The following is a 16,235-nucleotide window of genomic DNA, read 5'->3' on the forward strand; positions in this document are numbered from 1 at the left end:
AATTCCTTTTCTACCTTCCCTTATTTAACGTCTAACATGTCTTAACACTTAAATTCACAAAAGTGAATTTTATTTTTCGGTATTTCCACTCACTCATTCGCTTAAGACATCCTTCGTTGGCCATGTATGATAAGATTTCTAAATATAAAGCCAATATTGTTTAGAACCAATAAAAGTGTAGCATTCTAAAATATGCAGAGTAGATACTCTGGGTAGCTAGATTGGGTTAATCTCTACCCAATATAGCGGTATGCTCAGCATCAACCACATGATTGAATGGACTAATTCAACAAACAAGACGCTCCTTGCACTCCTGTGATTGATTTCAATATGGGATACAGACAATAAAATGAAGTGTCATTGAACCCAGAGGACTGCGTGCTAATATCGAACGCAATTTCCTGAGTCTTGAATTAAATAATGAATTTATTTTTATTTTCTAAATAAAAATGAAGAGAAGCAGATATAAATTAAAAGCATAAGTATTTTTTATTAGATAAATAACATTTAATTTTAAAATATTACACGTCTCTACTACTATTTTAAGAGAATTCGCCAGAACGCAACATCACACTTAGAAATATAATAGATCTCTATAACCACGAATGGTAAAAAAATCTGAAGATTTTGTGAAAATACTGTTACGTCCAGTGCACTCGCCGATAATAGCGCCTACCCGATTGTGGAAGGTTCGGTGATGGAACGTTCTCGAAGGATCTCGATGTTTCCTGAATGTCGTGGAAACACAATAACGGACCCCAATTATACTAGCGAGTTCTCGACCATTCTGGAACTTTTGAGAATGTTCCACAGATATCGATCGATCGATAGTACATGCGGCTGGGTATAAAAGGAGCGCGCGCGGCCGCGTGCGAGTCAGTCTTGTTTACGACACGATTGAGAGCGATAACTACGAGCGATATCGAAGGGCATACAGTGAATTGTGTGTAACGCAGTGTTTGTGATTAAGTGATTTCTTGCTTTAGTGTTGCAGTGTTAATTCACGTGCTGCTATATTTGTGTTTGTGTGTTTATTCTGTGTTTTAGTAGTAAACAAAGTGTTGTGTTATTTAAGGGGGCGTCCATACATTACGTGAGGTGTTTTATTTTTATTTTCTGTAACTCCCTCCTCCCGCGGCGAGATGTCGAGAGATTTTATTCAACATCCTCCCCCATTCCTCAATCTGGGTTTCTTTCAATGGTGGGTTTCTTTAAGAAACTGTCCGTGTGTCGCTGCCACTCAGCTCGTACGCTCTCGTTCATCGAGTCGCGCGTTCGGCTGACAGTGGCGCGAAATCAAAAGACAGGCTACACTGTACCGTAAATTCAGATTAAATTGAGCTATTTGGTATAAAACAAATATGGTGGTTTGACAGTCAGTAGATGTAATATAACGTCGAAGTATGAATGAAATTATTTTCTTTCGAATGGATTAGCGAATGATCTTAATCGTATTACGATAACGCTTAAATCTTAAGCATGTACAATCTGGGTTAAATGGACCAAAATAGTATAATTTTGTTTGTTTCAATCAGAAAAAAAATTGCGAGATATTTGACTCGACCCCCTCCCCCCCCCCTCAAACATCTCACGTAATTTATGGACGCCCCCTAAAGTCCAATCGGTGTTCACATAGTCTATTGAGAACACTAGCACGTAACAATACTTATTTTTATTTTATTACACTTTATTGTACACCATGGATAAAAATAATCTAACAAGAAAAGAGAAAAAAGTACAAATGGCGGTCTTATCGCACAAGGCAATCTCTTACAGACAACCATGGGATGGATATAAAAGAAAACTTATTCGTTATTCATAAGTAATTTTTCGCATAATGTAAGCTGACATTTAAAAACGAGTAAGTATATGGTTTCATTTTATAACGCAGTGTCGAGACGACCCTGTTTAAATAGGTAAACCAAATGAACATTGGAACAATGAAATCAAGCTTCACATTTCACTTTCACGCACATTAACTGAGTGATACAATTCTGAATCTAATAATGAAATTGTTTTAATATAATCGGCGTCACTGTCACCTGCCAAACCTATAGCATTAGATTTAATTTCAAGATAACATTATCTCTATAGTAATATTTTACGAACCAACATATTACAATAAATAGATATCAGTAACTAAACTGTACCACTGTACTTACATAATATCTATTTTCTACTAGCTATTTTCACGCGGCTCCGACCGCCAGATTAGCGCGTTCCAACAAATTAACAATCTTGTCAGCTTTATATAGTAGTATAGATTTGTTTTCATTTGTAGAGCCAAGGTTTTTACCTTATAGTAAAATCACTATAATTTATGTAGGTAATATATATACTTAAAATACAGAAGGAATCGTGATCTTGTGCACCCAAAATTTAAAGACAGGTGAGAGAAGACAAAGTGATAATTAAAAAAAATCTTTCCTAAAGGGCCGTCTCCACGAGTGAGAGAATTGCGACGATCGATGAACGAACGATTATTCCGCCAGCGTATCGTCACGACTCGTAACGGAATCGCCGTGTGTCCGCGATGTTTCGTGACGGAGTCGCCACGTGTCCGCAATGTTTCGAAATGGAATCGCTCGTGATTTTATTATTATAATTGTCTGTTTAACAGACAACGCATGATTGATGCAGGTGGGACGTCTGCGTTTGACACTCGCCGTGGTCTCGCTGCGGGAGCATTACGCACCGCGGCGAGCGCGCGGAGTGCGCGCGCCGGACGCTCCGCGCCGCCTGTAGCGACAGGCGCGCGGCGATTCGATGACGTTCCGCACAAACTCAGCCATTCATCGCATCGCCGCGATAACATCGCCGTGTGAATACACTTTTAGGAGTGTATAGAAATACGTGGCACGACGATAATATCGTCGCAATTCTCACGCTCGTGGAGACGGCCCCTAAGCGAGACCTTTCGACTATATTGGCAACAATGTGGTTCCGACTTCCGACAATGCCACTATAATAATATATACAATATCGTTGCATTGTTTTTTATGCTATGTTTTATGCCTTTCTCATTTACTATAAGAGCATGTTTATTTCTTAAATTGCCATCAAATAAATCTCATCGCTGCACGGGGTCAAAGTAATTAAACAATAGATCAATACCTCAATATTTTCTAATACAAAGTTAAATGACATATTTTAAGTACTTAATATTTAAGTTACGAAACTAAGAAACATACAAGGATGTTTCATGATTATTTCAATTAATTAAACAAAGCAAATGTTTGAGTAATAAGTATTAGCAATTACCATGAACTGTTTTACCTTACTATAAAATATAAAACTGAGAGGTTAGCAAATTTTTTTTTATAAATTTTTGATCGCTGCTCCACCCACGTGATATTTTTTTCCGGAATAAAATCCCGCTATGCACTTTTCCGGCATAAAAAAAGTCTATATCCTAACTTATGGTTTAAATTTACTCCGTACTAATAGATTTATCCCTTCTTTCATACTATTCACAATACATTCTCAACGCGTAATACAGTGTAGTACAGTCTAAACGAAACCTTATAATGATTTAACCTTGTAGCTGGGATTGCCAGATTCTAGGAACCTAGAAATTTATGGCAAAGCTTATAAAATAAATTAGGACAACCTAAACTTGCGTATACAATATAATATAATACGTATTAAAATATTACAGGCTAAATAAATGTTGAAAGTTTTTAAAATATATATCCTATACTTATATTATAAAACGTAACAATCTCTATACTAATTACCAGACCATTATACACCTAATGTGTCCCATGATCACCTGTAAAGCCGCCTATTATGAGGCCATAGCGTGTAACACTGTGGAAACGGCTGAAAATAGAATAGATCTGTATTAAATCATTGTACGTGTATAGAAATTTGAGTCAGCGTAGTCTAAATACCAGAGTTATAGTCAATACCACAGCTACGTCGTTCAACGTAAGTAAGGCCATTTATACAAAATTCCGGGACTTTCCTATATTATCCGTTCGTCTTGCAACTTTAGCTCTAGGACGCATAAAAAATAATAAACGATTATTCACGTGCATAATTATACTTATAACAAAAAAATACCTAAGTACCCACTTATTATTATAACTTAAGACAAGAAAAAAAAATATTTTGCAAATCGACAATAGAATCCTCTATATAACATATTAATCCTAATATGTTCAAAGTCTGATCCCCGTGCGTCACTTTTTTTAAATAATTTTCATTGCTCATTCGTCATTCGCGAGATTAACGTTCATAAAATGTTGGTAGTGTGTAATGCTCCTAATATCATGATATAACATGGCCTTGGCTACGCTATTCACGAAGCGTGCCTCGACGCGTTAGGTTATATCGCAATTCTAAATAAACGTGTTGCAATATACGTTTTGAAAGACATAAAGTAATTTTTATTTTTTATTGTGATGGTGATCAGTGACAAAAAATTATTTACATGCAACATGCGGCCGTGTTAAAAACATTATACCCAGTGGCAAAAGGATACATTTAAATACCTAATTTATTACCAGGACATAAGGTGCACTTTAGCTGTGGAGATACACCGGAAAATACTATGACGAAGCATCTATCATTCCGCGCCTTTTTCAATTTTAGTTCCCTTAATACACTACAAAGAAAGTCGCCAATTTACACAAATGTTTTATTTAATCAATTACACTCAAACAAGGTAAGTTTCAATTATTAAATTACAAATCTTATAAGTTTTATCCTTATTATGTTATTTTTAAACATTGAAATATAGAGGGTTTTCCAACATAGCTGTTTGGACTTTGGACTCTTTTACCGTTTTTGAATTTCCCTTTGGAATTTACATTTAAAATTTGTAAAATATTTTTTAAACGACTCATTAGTCTAGTGTCAGCACCTGAGCTCCGAACAGTGAGGTATTATGTTCGATGTCCATTTGGGGAAAAACTGCGGGTGTTGAAGTATTGTTTTATATTTACATTTACACGCGTGCGATTTTTTTAGTTTTTGATTAAGTTCTTCTCTAAAATAATCACGAAAATAAGTACATCGATAAATCAATTTTCACAAGTTGCATATAGCAGCTAAAGTTTTTCCGAAACTAAATGAACCTACCCACATTATTTTATTTCTTCTTCCTGCCAGCCCGAGCTGGCTTCTTTGTTTACTAAGTAAGATATTTTTCATTTATTTTATTTTCAATATAAATTGTCTTTGTTTATATAAGCTAATTTAATTAAGTAATAATTAAATATTCTCATGTACCTTGACTTATTATAAGTGCAACTATGTTCGCCTACGTGATGAATAAGGTATTTTTATTTTATTTTTATTTTTTATTTTTAAAATCCCCTGAGAATATTTATATAGACGAAGCAGTAGTCAACATCAAATCGTGTTTAAAACAAAAAATATATCTTTCCAGGTTCCAGTGAAAGAAATTCAAATTCCAACGCAATGGGGTAACCTGGCCGCTAAATTGTGGGGCGAAAGTGATACTAGACCAATTTTAGCTCTCCACGGTTGGCAAGATAACGCTGGGACATGGGATCCTTTAGCACCGATGTTAGTTAAAAACCGTTCTATTTTAGCTCTTGACTTCCCAGGTCATGGATTGTCGAGTTGGATTCCTGCAGGTAATTTATTATGGGTTTAATACTCGTACTTTTACTAATAGTTATTGTGCGCTCAGCGCTACACAAGTTTAACGATTACTGATTTACTTTACAGGTATGCAGTACTACTCCTGGGAATTCCCTCGGCTGATATTGTACTTGAAGGAATATTTCAAATGGGACAAAGTATCGTTACTATGCCATTCAATGGGCTCAATAGCTGGTATGCGTTTCGCATGCGTTTTCCCCGACGACGTCGATTTTATGTAGCAGTAGACAGCATAATATACGACGACTACGATTTGAATTTGGTAGTAGACAAATATCCAACTCTACTAAATAAGGGACTCGTTGCTCAAAGCCGATTAAGTGAAGAACCACCATCATACACTCAGGAGGAAATAGCCAAAAGGTGGCATTATGGAACACAAAAGTCCGTCGATATCGCCAGTGTGAAATATCTTGCAGAGCGTGGTACCAAGCCGTCAAAAAAGGACCCCAGCAAGTATTATATAAGTCGCGATTCTAGGTTAAAATACACTTTGTTTAACCCGGAAGACAAAAAATTCGTAGAAGCATTTGTGAAGCGACTTAAAGCCCCGACCCTGTACCTGAAGGCGATAGATTCACCTTTCCAATCAGACCCCTTTTCTGTAGAAATGCGTGAAGTTATTGAGAAGAATAACGAAAAATTCGAATGTCACTTTGTACCTGGCACACATCACGTCCATTTAAATAATCCTGAACGAGTGGCTCCGATCATTTTAAACTTCCTACAGAAGTATAATATACTCATTTAAATTAAAAACGTAGGTACTTATTTATATTATTTTTAAAAATAACTTTGTTATTTTATTATATTAATTTATTCAAGTATTATGTATGCATATAGAAATAGAACAATAATTTTTACTCTTAGATTGTAATTTGGCACTACAATTCTAGCTGTTTATATACATAATTAAATAAAAAGCCATATTGTTCATAAGCTTTGGACATTATCTTAATAATTAGAAAAATAAAAACGAGAGAATACATGCCTCCACATCTCCTCCACAACGATTTTGGTGGGATACAAAAACTTCATTAAAATAGATTGAGCAGAATAAAAATAATTGGTTATTATATATAATAACTGACACTCGTGCATTTATAATTTTAATGGATAACCAAACTTTTTATGAGAACATGCGAAACTCGTCCTTAATGTTTGTTTTGTTAATAAACTCAAATTAAAACTTTTGTAACAAAAAGCGTAAACTGGAGTGTTTGGAAGATTAAGTACATGATTTTCAGGCAAAATGTTTTTAACAGCTACATTCATTCACAAAGCTGTTATTTGAATTATAGATAAATAAATAATATACTGATTTTTGTATAATAGTCAAATAAGTGTTTGTAGTCTACCTATTTATTCTGTAATCTGTGTACTTCAGTCGGACTTTCAATATACAAGTGTTTAGTTCCACATAAGTGGAAAACAAATGTACATCCATAATATTAATGGTTATAAATTCATTAATAATATTTTAACAAAAAATAAATGATGAGCTCTGGATCACTGATTTTATTCATCTTACACAGTATTTAATGTTATATAATTTAATGTCAATTAGACTCAATATCACTTTTGTCAGCAATTTCAGAACTTGAATCCAATGTACTTGTTTTGTCGCACACATGAGCACCTTTCCGTAATGGCAGCACCCTCATCAATGCCTCCTGCCACGGTTCTCCTTCACACACCTTCAGCACAATTTCAAAAACTGAAATTCAAAATACAGATTTGTTATTCCACAAGTGATTCATATAGGAATAGTCAATTTAAATTGCCATCATGTCTAGTCGCAACATATCTTATATTCAAGTCATTACAAAATTTAAGTTCTGAAATCATTGTATGATTAGGAAAGGTATTTGTCAGATTTCTGATTAATTTATTTTTGCCTATAAGATTGGATACATACAAGATAAATATAATGAAAGCCATACCGCAAAACCCAATGTGATAATAATACTGTTGACTAACTGCATGTGCACCCCAACTAACTTCCTTATTCCTCCGAGGATATGTTATTATGGTACATAAATAAATTAGAATGCCACTCACCATGGTCAATAGTTAAAACCTTCCTTGTTTTCATATTAATATACTTATCCAATGGCAGCTGACCATGTCGGATGCCTTGTTCTACAGCTAGCTTATGACATAAACCCTAAAAATATTTATTTGGAATAAATATATCATAAAATTGTGTTTTATTACTTTTAATAAATAATTACTGTTATATTGAGGGATGAGGCAATTTCTTTTACATATCATTTTTTTGCAATATAAAGATAAATACAATATAACTCAGTCAAAAAAAAATGCTCTAACCTTACAATTTTAGATATTATGAATATTAAGAATATTTTATATCAGGAGAATATATTTTTTTTCACAATTAAGAAATTTAAAGATACATGTGTAAATAATGAGCTCTGGTAATCATGAAATGTAATACAAAAATTATATAGCATTATTCTTGTTTGAATCTACTGATGTCTGACCTTATATTGATTATGATCCACAAGTCCACCAATTATGTACATAGTGTCCTCTTCAAACTCCTCTATCACATTCTCGGAATCACTTGTCAGGTAAACAAGTTTTTCCTTTGGAAACACATCCATGTATGACTCCTCATTGAATTGTATCTGTAAAAAATTTCCAAAATTAGTATTTATATAATAGGAACATAAGTATGAATTACTGTACTGCTTACATGTATTTAATAATTATTTCTCAAAATAAATATATTATGTGAAAAAATATTTTTTAAGAAATGGTACATTCCACCTCATCTAATTTCTTTTGTCTTAATACATTTATTCTATATATTATATTATGATAGAACAAGTTTATTAACAAACAAAAAAGGGGCAGATAAGACATAATATTTTTTTCCTAAAAACTATGTTGTTAGGTTATTTACAACATAAACAACATATTTTGAGAAATACTGTAACAAGTGAGCAAGTTACTGTTACATATATTATTCTTAAAATCTTACATCCCAATGCTCGTAGCCATTATGCCTGGCCATATCATTCTTTGATTTCTCACCAAAACTAGTTATGTGAAACTGCAAGGGTGTCTCAGACCTCCTGTTTATAGAATAGCACCTGAGGATTTGCTTTATGACCTTAAACCTATCTTTCTCTATCATAAGGTGATCAAAACTCAAATCAATGATTATTCCTGTGCTTTTCTTGTCTCTTTCAAATTTCATTTTCTTTAGCGCTTTGCGGCTAGGCCCGAGATCAACGTTAGCCGCACGAGCTTCTTTCTTTCTTTCTTTTGACTTCTTTTTCTCTCTAGCTCTTTTTTCAGCTTTTCGATTAACCCATTTAACTTTTTTTAACCATTTTCGCATTTGACTTTTAGTAAATGGTCTTGGTAATTCATTGCCTTCGTCATCTTTTAAGCCAGGATCAATCGTAATATCGAAAAGCGTACACTGATGAAAGTTTCCACCTTGTGAACAATTTCCCTCAGAAGCTGCATCGATTGAATTTTCATCTTCGTTCACCATTGTATAAATAAAACATAACAATACGTACAAGTTAATTAAATTTTGGTGAATATTATTATTCCATAAATCCTAGAAATGAATTAAATTTTAATTCAAAACAAAACTGAAAAGATTTATAACCTATCATTTTTCATTTGGAATTGAAAACATTGGTGATTTGACTGACCGTCATTTGCCAAATCTATCTGTCAATTGTCAAATGTCAATGTTTTTTTTTTCTTCGTCCTTAGAGGACAGGCTATAATCTTACGACCATACTGCCTAGTCTTAGGTATTTCTTTACTTCATATTTAAATTCTTAACATATTGTCTTTCATAAGTAAAAATGACAATGTATTATGGAGTTGAGATTGTAGGGATGTTACATACTACTTGAATTATAAATCGAGTTTTCGTTTAGTTAAATCGTTTCTTCAGGTGGATGCTAAATAAGTATCTTTTTTTACCTAGGCGGCCTCATTACATCACGCCTGGTTATTACAAGAAGTATCACGTAGGCATCTAAAATAAGTTATCACATTATCGTTCTAATATAATTATTAGAATTATTAGAACGATGTTGGCGAATGGTTATGTATACAGAATAGCATAATTGCTATTCTGTATACATAACCATTCGCTACAAATACATGGGCTCGAGCTAGACTAACGCCAAGCTCAAGGGTATAGGTAGAACCTTTTAACGTATCGCTTCAGAAATCATCCATCTTTCAGTAGTTAGGAATAGCAGAACTATAATATAATGGAAGTACGTATTTATAAATACGACAGATTAGAAAATATCAATAAAGGAGGCCCATTCCTTATTTTTATTAGGTATTGTAGTCAACATATACGGACCACACCTTTAATACATCGTTTCGTTTCTTACATCGTTTCTATAACCAGTGGAAAAATTGTCTCACCCTCCCCGACGTCCATCAATCACTCGCCATGAAGCAACTCCCACGCAAATATCACGAGAATCATTTTTTGATTTCACAGCACGTAATATAGGTAATTTTTAGCATGCTGTTTTATGACCACATCACTTCAATAAATATATAATAATAATGAATTCTTTTTAATTGCCTTATGCAACAACATAGTTTTATATACCTATTAAGTACTTATATTAAATTTTACATCTAGGTTAGTAAGATAATTGGTTTTATTTATTTATTTATTTACACTTCGTATACAAAAATTGTACCTAGGTGGACTTAATGCCATAGGCTTTCTCCCAGTCAACCTTAGGGTAGAGCAGAGATAACCATGGTAGTAGTGTTAATGTGTAATTAAGGCGCCTTTCGGGTAAATGCCTCCTCTAATCTTTTCCAAGAGAGTCGGTTTCTCGCTTTGTTTATCCACTGAAATCCAACAACTTCTTTTTATACCATCAACCCAGCATTCGCACGGTCGGCTTTTTGCTCTCTTTTTTTTGGGGCCCAGCCACCATTTGACCTTTATCGTCTTTCTCTTGTCTTCAAGGAGTGCCACGTAGCCTACCCACTTCCATTTTAAACTTTGTGTATTTTATAGAGATGTTAATTAGTTCTTTTCTGTATGGCTGTTGTTTTTTGTCTTTTAAACGTAGGCATATTTTATATGAACATAGGCATATTTCGCTTTTTGGCAACTTTGCAATTTCGTTCGTAAGTCTATTTTTGTGATAAGTCCATGTACGGAAGCCATAAGACAGGCAGGTTAGCAAGCAAAAATCGATTAAGTACTTTTTTCTTAAATTTTATAGGGAATTCAATACATATTACTTGAGATTAAATCGGGTTAACCAGGAAAAAGTAAAAAAAATACTGATTTAATTTAAAAATTATGAGTTTTATTTAAATATCCTTGGGGCGGTCCATATATGACGCACTTACTCTTCTTGCGGGGAGTAAATCTAAAATTATGTATATGAAAAATCGAAAACAAATTAGCCATATTTTTTTATGAATAAGGATTAGCTCCAACAATTATTTGTAAAGTGCACCCATCTACATAAACAAATCTATTTTACTGTTAAAATATTATGTAAGCAATAGATCGATACATAATCAGTAACCGTAGTTAAGTAATGGTTATTATGCTTAGTACTTTAAATAGATTGCCATGTCAGTAGTAGGTAGATACTTCAGGAGTTTAGAATTTGCTGACTAAATAAAGATACTCTTTACGTCAACTATTCTGGCTTCTTTCAAATCAAATACTCGTTACAGAACCGTTGTAGATTTCTGTAGGAACCTATCCATTCCAAAATTTTACGTACGCTAACAGACATAACCACATAAAATAACAATTCATATTTTAGTTATACTATTGACCTTTCTTAACCTGGTCTGATAGTAGAAACATGTGACTTAAGTTTGTTGTAAGATTATACAAATTTCGTTCAAGCTATTTACTCAAGATAATGTCGACTGTGAGTACGTTCGTATTTTGTAGCTTTTATAATTTTAAACATTCCAAATATTAAATTCCATAGAAAACATTATTCAAATAACTTGGTCTGATTTAAAAATATACACCTAGCTATACTTGCTAACCGCTGTATAGTGACTTATCGCGTGTAACCAAACTATAATTTTGTGGGTACTAATATTTTTAATATTAATTACGTACTTTTTATATTTTAATATCTTTAGACATTTATAAATTCACATATTAAGTACTTAGTAAATATTTATCAGGTAACTAGATAAGTATTTATTTAATCAATTGAAGTACGTAATTAATGTATCATACTCGTTTCGTTTTCGTTATACGCTCTATAATAAATGCGTCATTTCTTCTTTCTGTGACATAGTTAGGTATTTATATGGTACTAAATAATAAATACCTTACAGCTTAAAATACCTACATACGCAAATAAATTAAATTTATTATATTTTCATATGCAGGACAGGTACCAACTATGGGGAGGATGCTTCGAAGAAGAGCCGTCGGATGTATTAAGAAGATTAAACGATTCTCTTCCAATTGATACCAGATTATTCAAAGAAGATATTCAGGGTAGCAGATGTTGGGCGAAAGAACTTTTTACAAGTAAACATCTTTCTTATGAAGACTATGTTAAAATATCTGAAGGACTCGATAAAGTAAGTGTCGCACAAAACCTACATAATTCTATGTAACATAGAGTGCAACAACGCTTAAATAACTTAGGTCGTGAAAAAAGAATAATGGAAGCGAATATTTATATTTTTTTAATGAAATGTAATAATAATAAATTAAGTAAGTATATTTAAAAGAACAAAAGCGCAATTCTGTTCACATTATTATCGTTTTCAATAAGAATAATTTTATTCTTTAAGTACATATAAAAAAAATTAACACGTGTTTGCCAAAACGAATATAAGTAACTACTTATAGATGGGTACTATTTAAATCAGTGGTGGGTATATGGTCGCTGATGTAAGTAATAATTGTACCAATTAACGGAACAACTCTACCATAACTTAAACTCTACCAAGTAAGTTTCCGATATTAATAATTATAATAATAATCAGTTGAAATTATATTTTGTTGCATTAAATTTGAAGTTTAATTCAATTACTCATGACGAACGAACACATTGTTAAACAAACTAGTAGACACAAAGGAAAAGAGACACAGCCTGCACAACACACTTGGTATATAGTTTTCATAATGCTCACTTGATTTCAAAACTTTCACCTTTTCACAATGCGTAAAATATTTTTTTTAAATGAAAGAAAATAAAAATATTATTTACAAACAGGTAAAATATGAATAAGAGAAATTGTATTCATAATTTCTTCCATGCCTAATTCTCAGTATTCACTATTTATGCTGGAAACCGCTAGTTAAGTTAATTTACAATACGTCTATTTTATGACACGATGAAGGCGTTTCGATTCTCATAAAACTTTACGTTATAGGTTGAAAAGGATATTGAAGAGGAATTAAAACAAGGTGGATCTCTAAAAGACTCGGAAGAAGATATACATTCTGTTGTGGAGTGTCGTTTATTTAAGTATGCTGGTGACACCGCATTGCGACTTCATACTGCGAGAAGCCGCAATGACCAATCCGCCACCGACACTAAACTATGGATGATATCCTCATTGCCTCGATTGTATTCAGCCTTATGTGACTTAATATCGGTAAGCAAACAATTTACTATGTAATCAGTATTGAGATACACACTAACTAGTGTGTACAAGCTTATTACACGCTGAATATACTCTTTTCTGCTACTCTTTCACTATATACTTACCTTTTTTTTACAAATATAATGCTAACTGTATACTCACCTTGTTTTACAAATATCATCATTTTATATACTTAAAAGGTCAATAAGGTCGTGATGGGAAGGTCTAGGAGTCATGGAATATGTATCTACGTAGTTTTGTGGCTACAGTCGCGTTACATAATTATAAATATATAACATTGTGTAATTAATCCAAAATCGCACTTTGAAAGTGATTTTTGTCTAATTGACAGGTTTTAGTGTCTAGAGCTGAAAACGAAATAGATGTAATCGTCTCGGGGTATACTCATCTACAACGAGCTCAACCGGTGCGATGGAGTCACTTCCTTTTAAGGTATAATATAGTTGACTTACAAAAAATCCTTAAAATCGAAATAATGAGACATTGATTTTTGTGTCGCCTATACTTTTTTTGTAGTCATGGATGGGCTCTTCGCGACGATGCTACGAGGTTAGAAGAACAAAGCAACCGACTGTCATGTTGCCCGTTGGGTAGCGGAGCTCTAGCTGGGTGCGCTCTACCCATTGATCGTAATCGACTTGCGAATTCTCTTGGTTTTAAAGATATCACCCAAAACTCCATGTTTGCCGTTTCTTCAAGAGATCATATCGGTAAGAATAGTTTATAATAATACCTGAATAAGACCTGTTCACAAGTTTCAAGTAAATTTCATTTGAAAGTTGTCGTGTTAAACAGGTTATATTATAGTAGTCATTTTATTAACATTTATTTAGGAGCATAGATTAGAGTGTGACTTATGTATTTGGTAGGTTTATATATTTCTGTGGCGAGTAGTATTTACTTAGATTTTATAAAACATACCGTTAGAAATAATTCGCCACGATAAGATCCGACGACGATACAAAACAACTCATGTCGCAACAATTTAGAAAATCACAGAATATTCATGGCAAAAACTCAACTCAGTGCAGTATATCACAATTAACCACGGGATTGTAGAGTGTAGAGCGGAGCGGAGTTTAGTAGAACACGATAGAGCCCAGAATAGCAAAATTGAGAATAACAATTATAACACAATTTAATCTACAGACAGTTTGAAACTAATATTCTATCATATTTTGTTTTCAGTGGAATTCTTAAACTGGTCCTCTCTGTGGCATACATCTCAGCAGATTAGCCGAAGATCTCATAATCTATAGTTCCCGAGAATTTGGAATTGTTCGATTTAGTGACCAATTCTCGACTGGTTCGAGTTTGATGCCCCAAAAACGTAATCCAGATGGGTTGGAGCTTGTGCGTGGCGCTGGCGGTCTATTACTTGGAGATGCATTTGCATTCAGTTGTACCCTGAAAGGACTCCCTAGTACTTACAACAAGGATTTACAATCAGATAAAGAAATATTGTTCAGATCCTACGATCGTCTCCTAGACTGTCTGAAAGTAACTACAGGCACGATGCTTACGATGAAAGTAAGTTTAGTTAATTAAAGAAGGCAATATTATATTCATACATTTTTGTAACTAAACCATTATTAGCATACTAATAGTTTGAAGCTGGTACGATGGTTTAATTGTACCGGGTTCCCTGTACGCCTTTCTTACTAAGGTCTTGAATTCGACCGGCTACGCCATCCATAATGTCAGGAATCGTAAATAATTATTCTTAAATCCAGGTGGACCCAGAAAAAGCACTTAAATCACTGGAGCCGGAAATGCTTGCAACAGATTTAGCGTACGTCCTAGTTCGGCAAGGAGTGCCGTTCCGTCGAGCTCATCATATAGTCGGGGCAGTCTTACGCCGAGCATCAACTCTTGGCGTGAGTTTGCGCGACTTACCGTACCAAGAATATATCGACATCTGGTGAGTTAACTATAAAACTTATAGTGATACGACTTGGTTGTGGTGGCATTACTAAATTATTATTATGAAATACATGAATAGTAACTACTTAATGGATTTATTTGAATGCAAATAAACTTATCCAATTAGAAAATGGTCACTGTATACTAAGTATACCATAATAATCACATAATTAATAGGTACTTAATTAAATTTTATTTGTATGGTTACAGTCCCCAATTTGGTACGGAAGAGGAGCTGCGAGGAACATTTTCGTGGGTAAAAAGTGTGGAACAGTACACTAGCCTAGGAGGCACCTCACGAGTAGCTGTTGATGACCAAATTAAGAAACTTCGCACGTGGCTTACAAAAGATAATTAATTAGTTAAATAATTAGATAATTAATTAAAAAAGTGTAAAAGTCTTTTAGTGATGATACGGAAATACAATCTAGTTTTTATGTATAATTAACATTGTTATTACTCATTACAATTAGTATATATGTACAATCAAATAGGAAATATATAAATAAATCTTTATAATCTTCATAATGTGTTTGATATATGAATGAATAAAATACATACTAGTTGAAACTTAAATTTAATAAGTAAGATTTACTTGTTGCAACTACGCAACTAAAATAGGCCCTAAAGCGCTAGCCTATCTTTCTTTTTATCGGTCCTAGAAAAGTTATCTGTATTCAATTAGGTCCAAAGTTACAGCACTACAACGCCCTTCAACTTGTTGAGGTGTGATTGAACTACAATGAACCAACCTACAATAATGCTTTTTTTTAGAACGAAACTGTGAGTTTGTTTTCTGTTAATGTATGTTTATTTTTTTTAATAGTACCTCACAATACTTAATATTACTACATAATAGTTGTGATAATACTCACGTAGTAGCTCTATATTTATTCTATATATACCTATATACCTATCACTTAATATAGTTGATTCGAACAAATATAATTCACATTGAAGGTTTACTTAATATATTTCTGTGGAAGTGACTATAACGTTGTGCAAGTCACATATCGCATCTTTAATAATTTTGGATA

At 33.3% G+C, this 16,235-nt stretch overlaps 3 protein-coding genes across 3 annotated transcripts; 2 read left to right on the top strand and 1 right to left on the bottom strand.

Moving 5' to 3' along the window:
• Window positions 1-4,139: 4,139 nt before the first annotated feature.
• On the top strand, window positions 4,140-7,141 carry LOC115443145 (probable serine hydrolase). Its single transcript, XM_030168426.2, is given in 4 exon segments — window positions 4,140-4,669; window positions 5,396-5,606; window positions 5,701-5,844; window positions 5,847-7,141. Coding segments are annotated over 4 exon segments (1,008 nt in total). The 5' UTR covers window positions 4,140-4,555; the 3' UTR covers window positions 6,386-7,141.
• On the bottom strand, window positions 7,138-9,353 carry LOC115443146 (tRNA methyltransferase 10 homolog A). The gene is made up of 4 exons (XM_030168427.2): window positions 8,642-9,353; window positions 8,139-8,285; window positions 7,696-7,801; window positions 7,138-7,351 (listed from the first exon to the last, which is right to left on the bottom strand). Exons 1-4 carry the CDS (start codon window positions 9,161-9,163, stop codon window positions 7,194-7,196), a joined length of 933 nt encoding a protein of 310 aa, XP_030024287.2. The 5' UTR covers window positions 9,164-9,353; the 3' UTR covers window positions 7,138-7,193.
• Window positions 9,354-11,445: 2,092 nt separating this feature from the next.
• On the top strand, window positions 11,446-15,723 carry LOC115443179 (argininosuccinate lyase). Its single transcript, XM_030168482.2, is given in 9 exon segments — window positions 11,446-11,564; window positions 12,043-12,240; window positions 13,042-13,266; window positions 13,607-13,707; window positions 13,792-13,985; window positions 14,464-14,491; window positions 14,493-14,805; window positions 15,009-15,196; window positions 15,409-15,723. Coding segments are annotated over 9 exon segments (1,404 nt in total). The 5' UTR covers window positions 11,446-11,555; the 3' UTR covers window positions 15,557-15,723.
• The last annotated feature ends 512 nt before the right edge of the window (window positions 15,724-16,235 follow it).

The sequence above is a fragment of the Manduca sexta genome, chromosome 17, assembly GCF_014839805.1.
Source record: "Manduca sexta isolate Smith_Timp_Sample1 chromosome 17, JHU_Msex_v1.0, whole genome shotgun sequence".
Taxonomy (NCBI): domain Eukaryota; kingdom Metazoa; phylum Arthropoda; class Insecta; order Lepidoptera; family Sphingidae; genus Manduca; species Manduca sexta.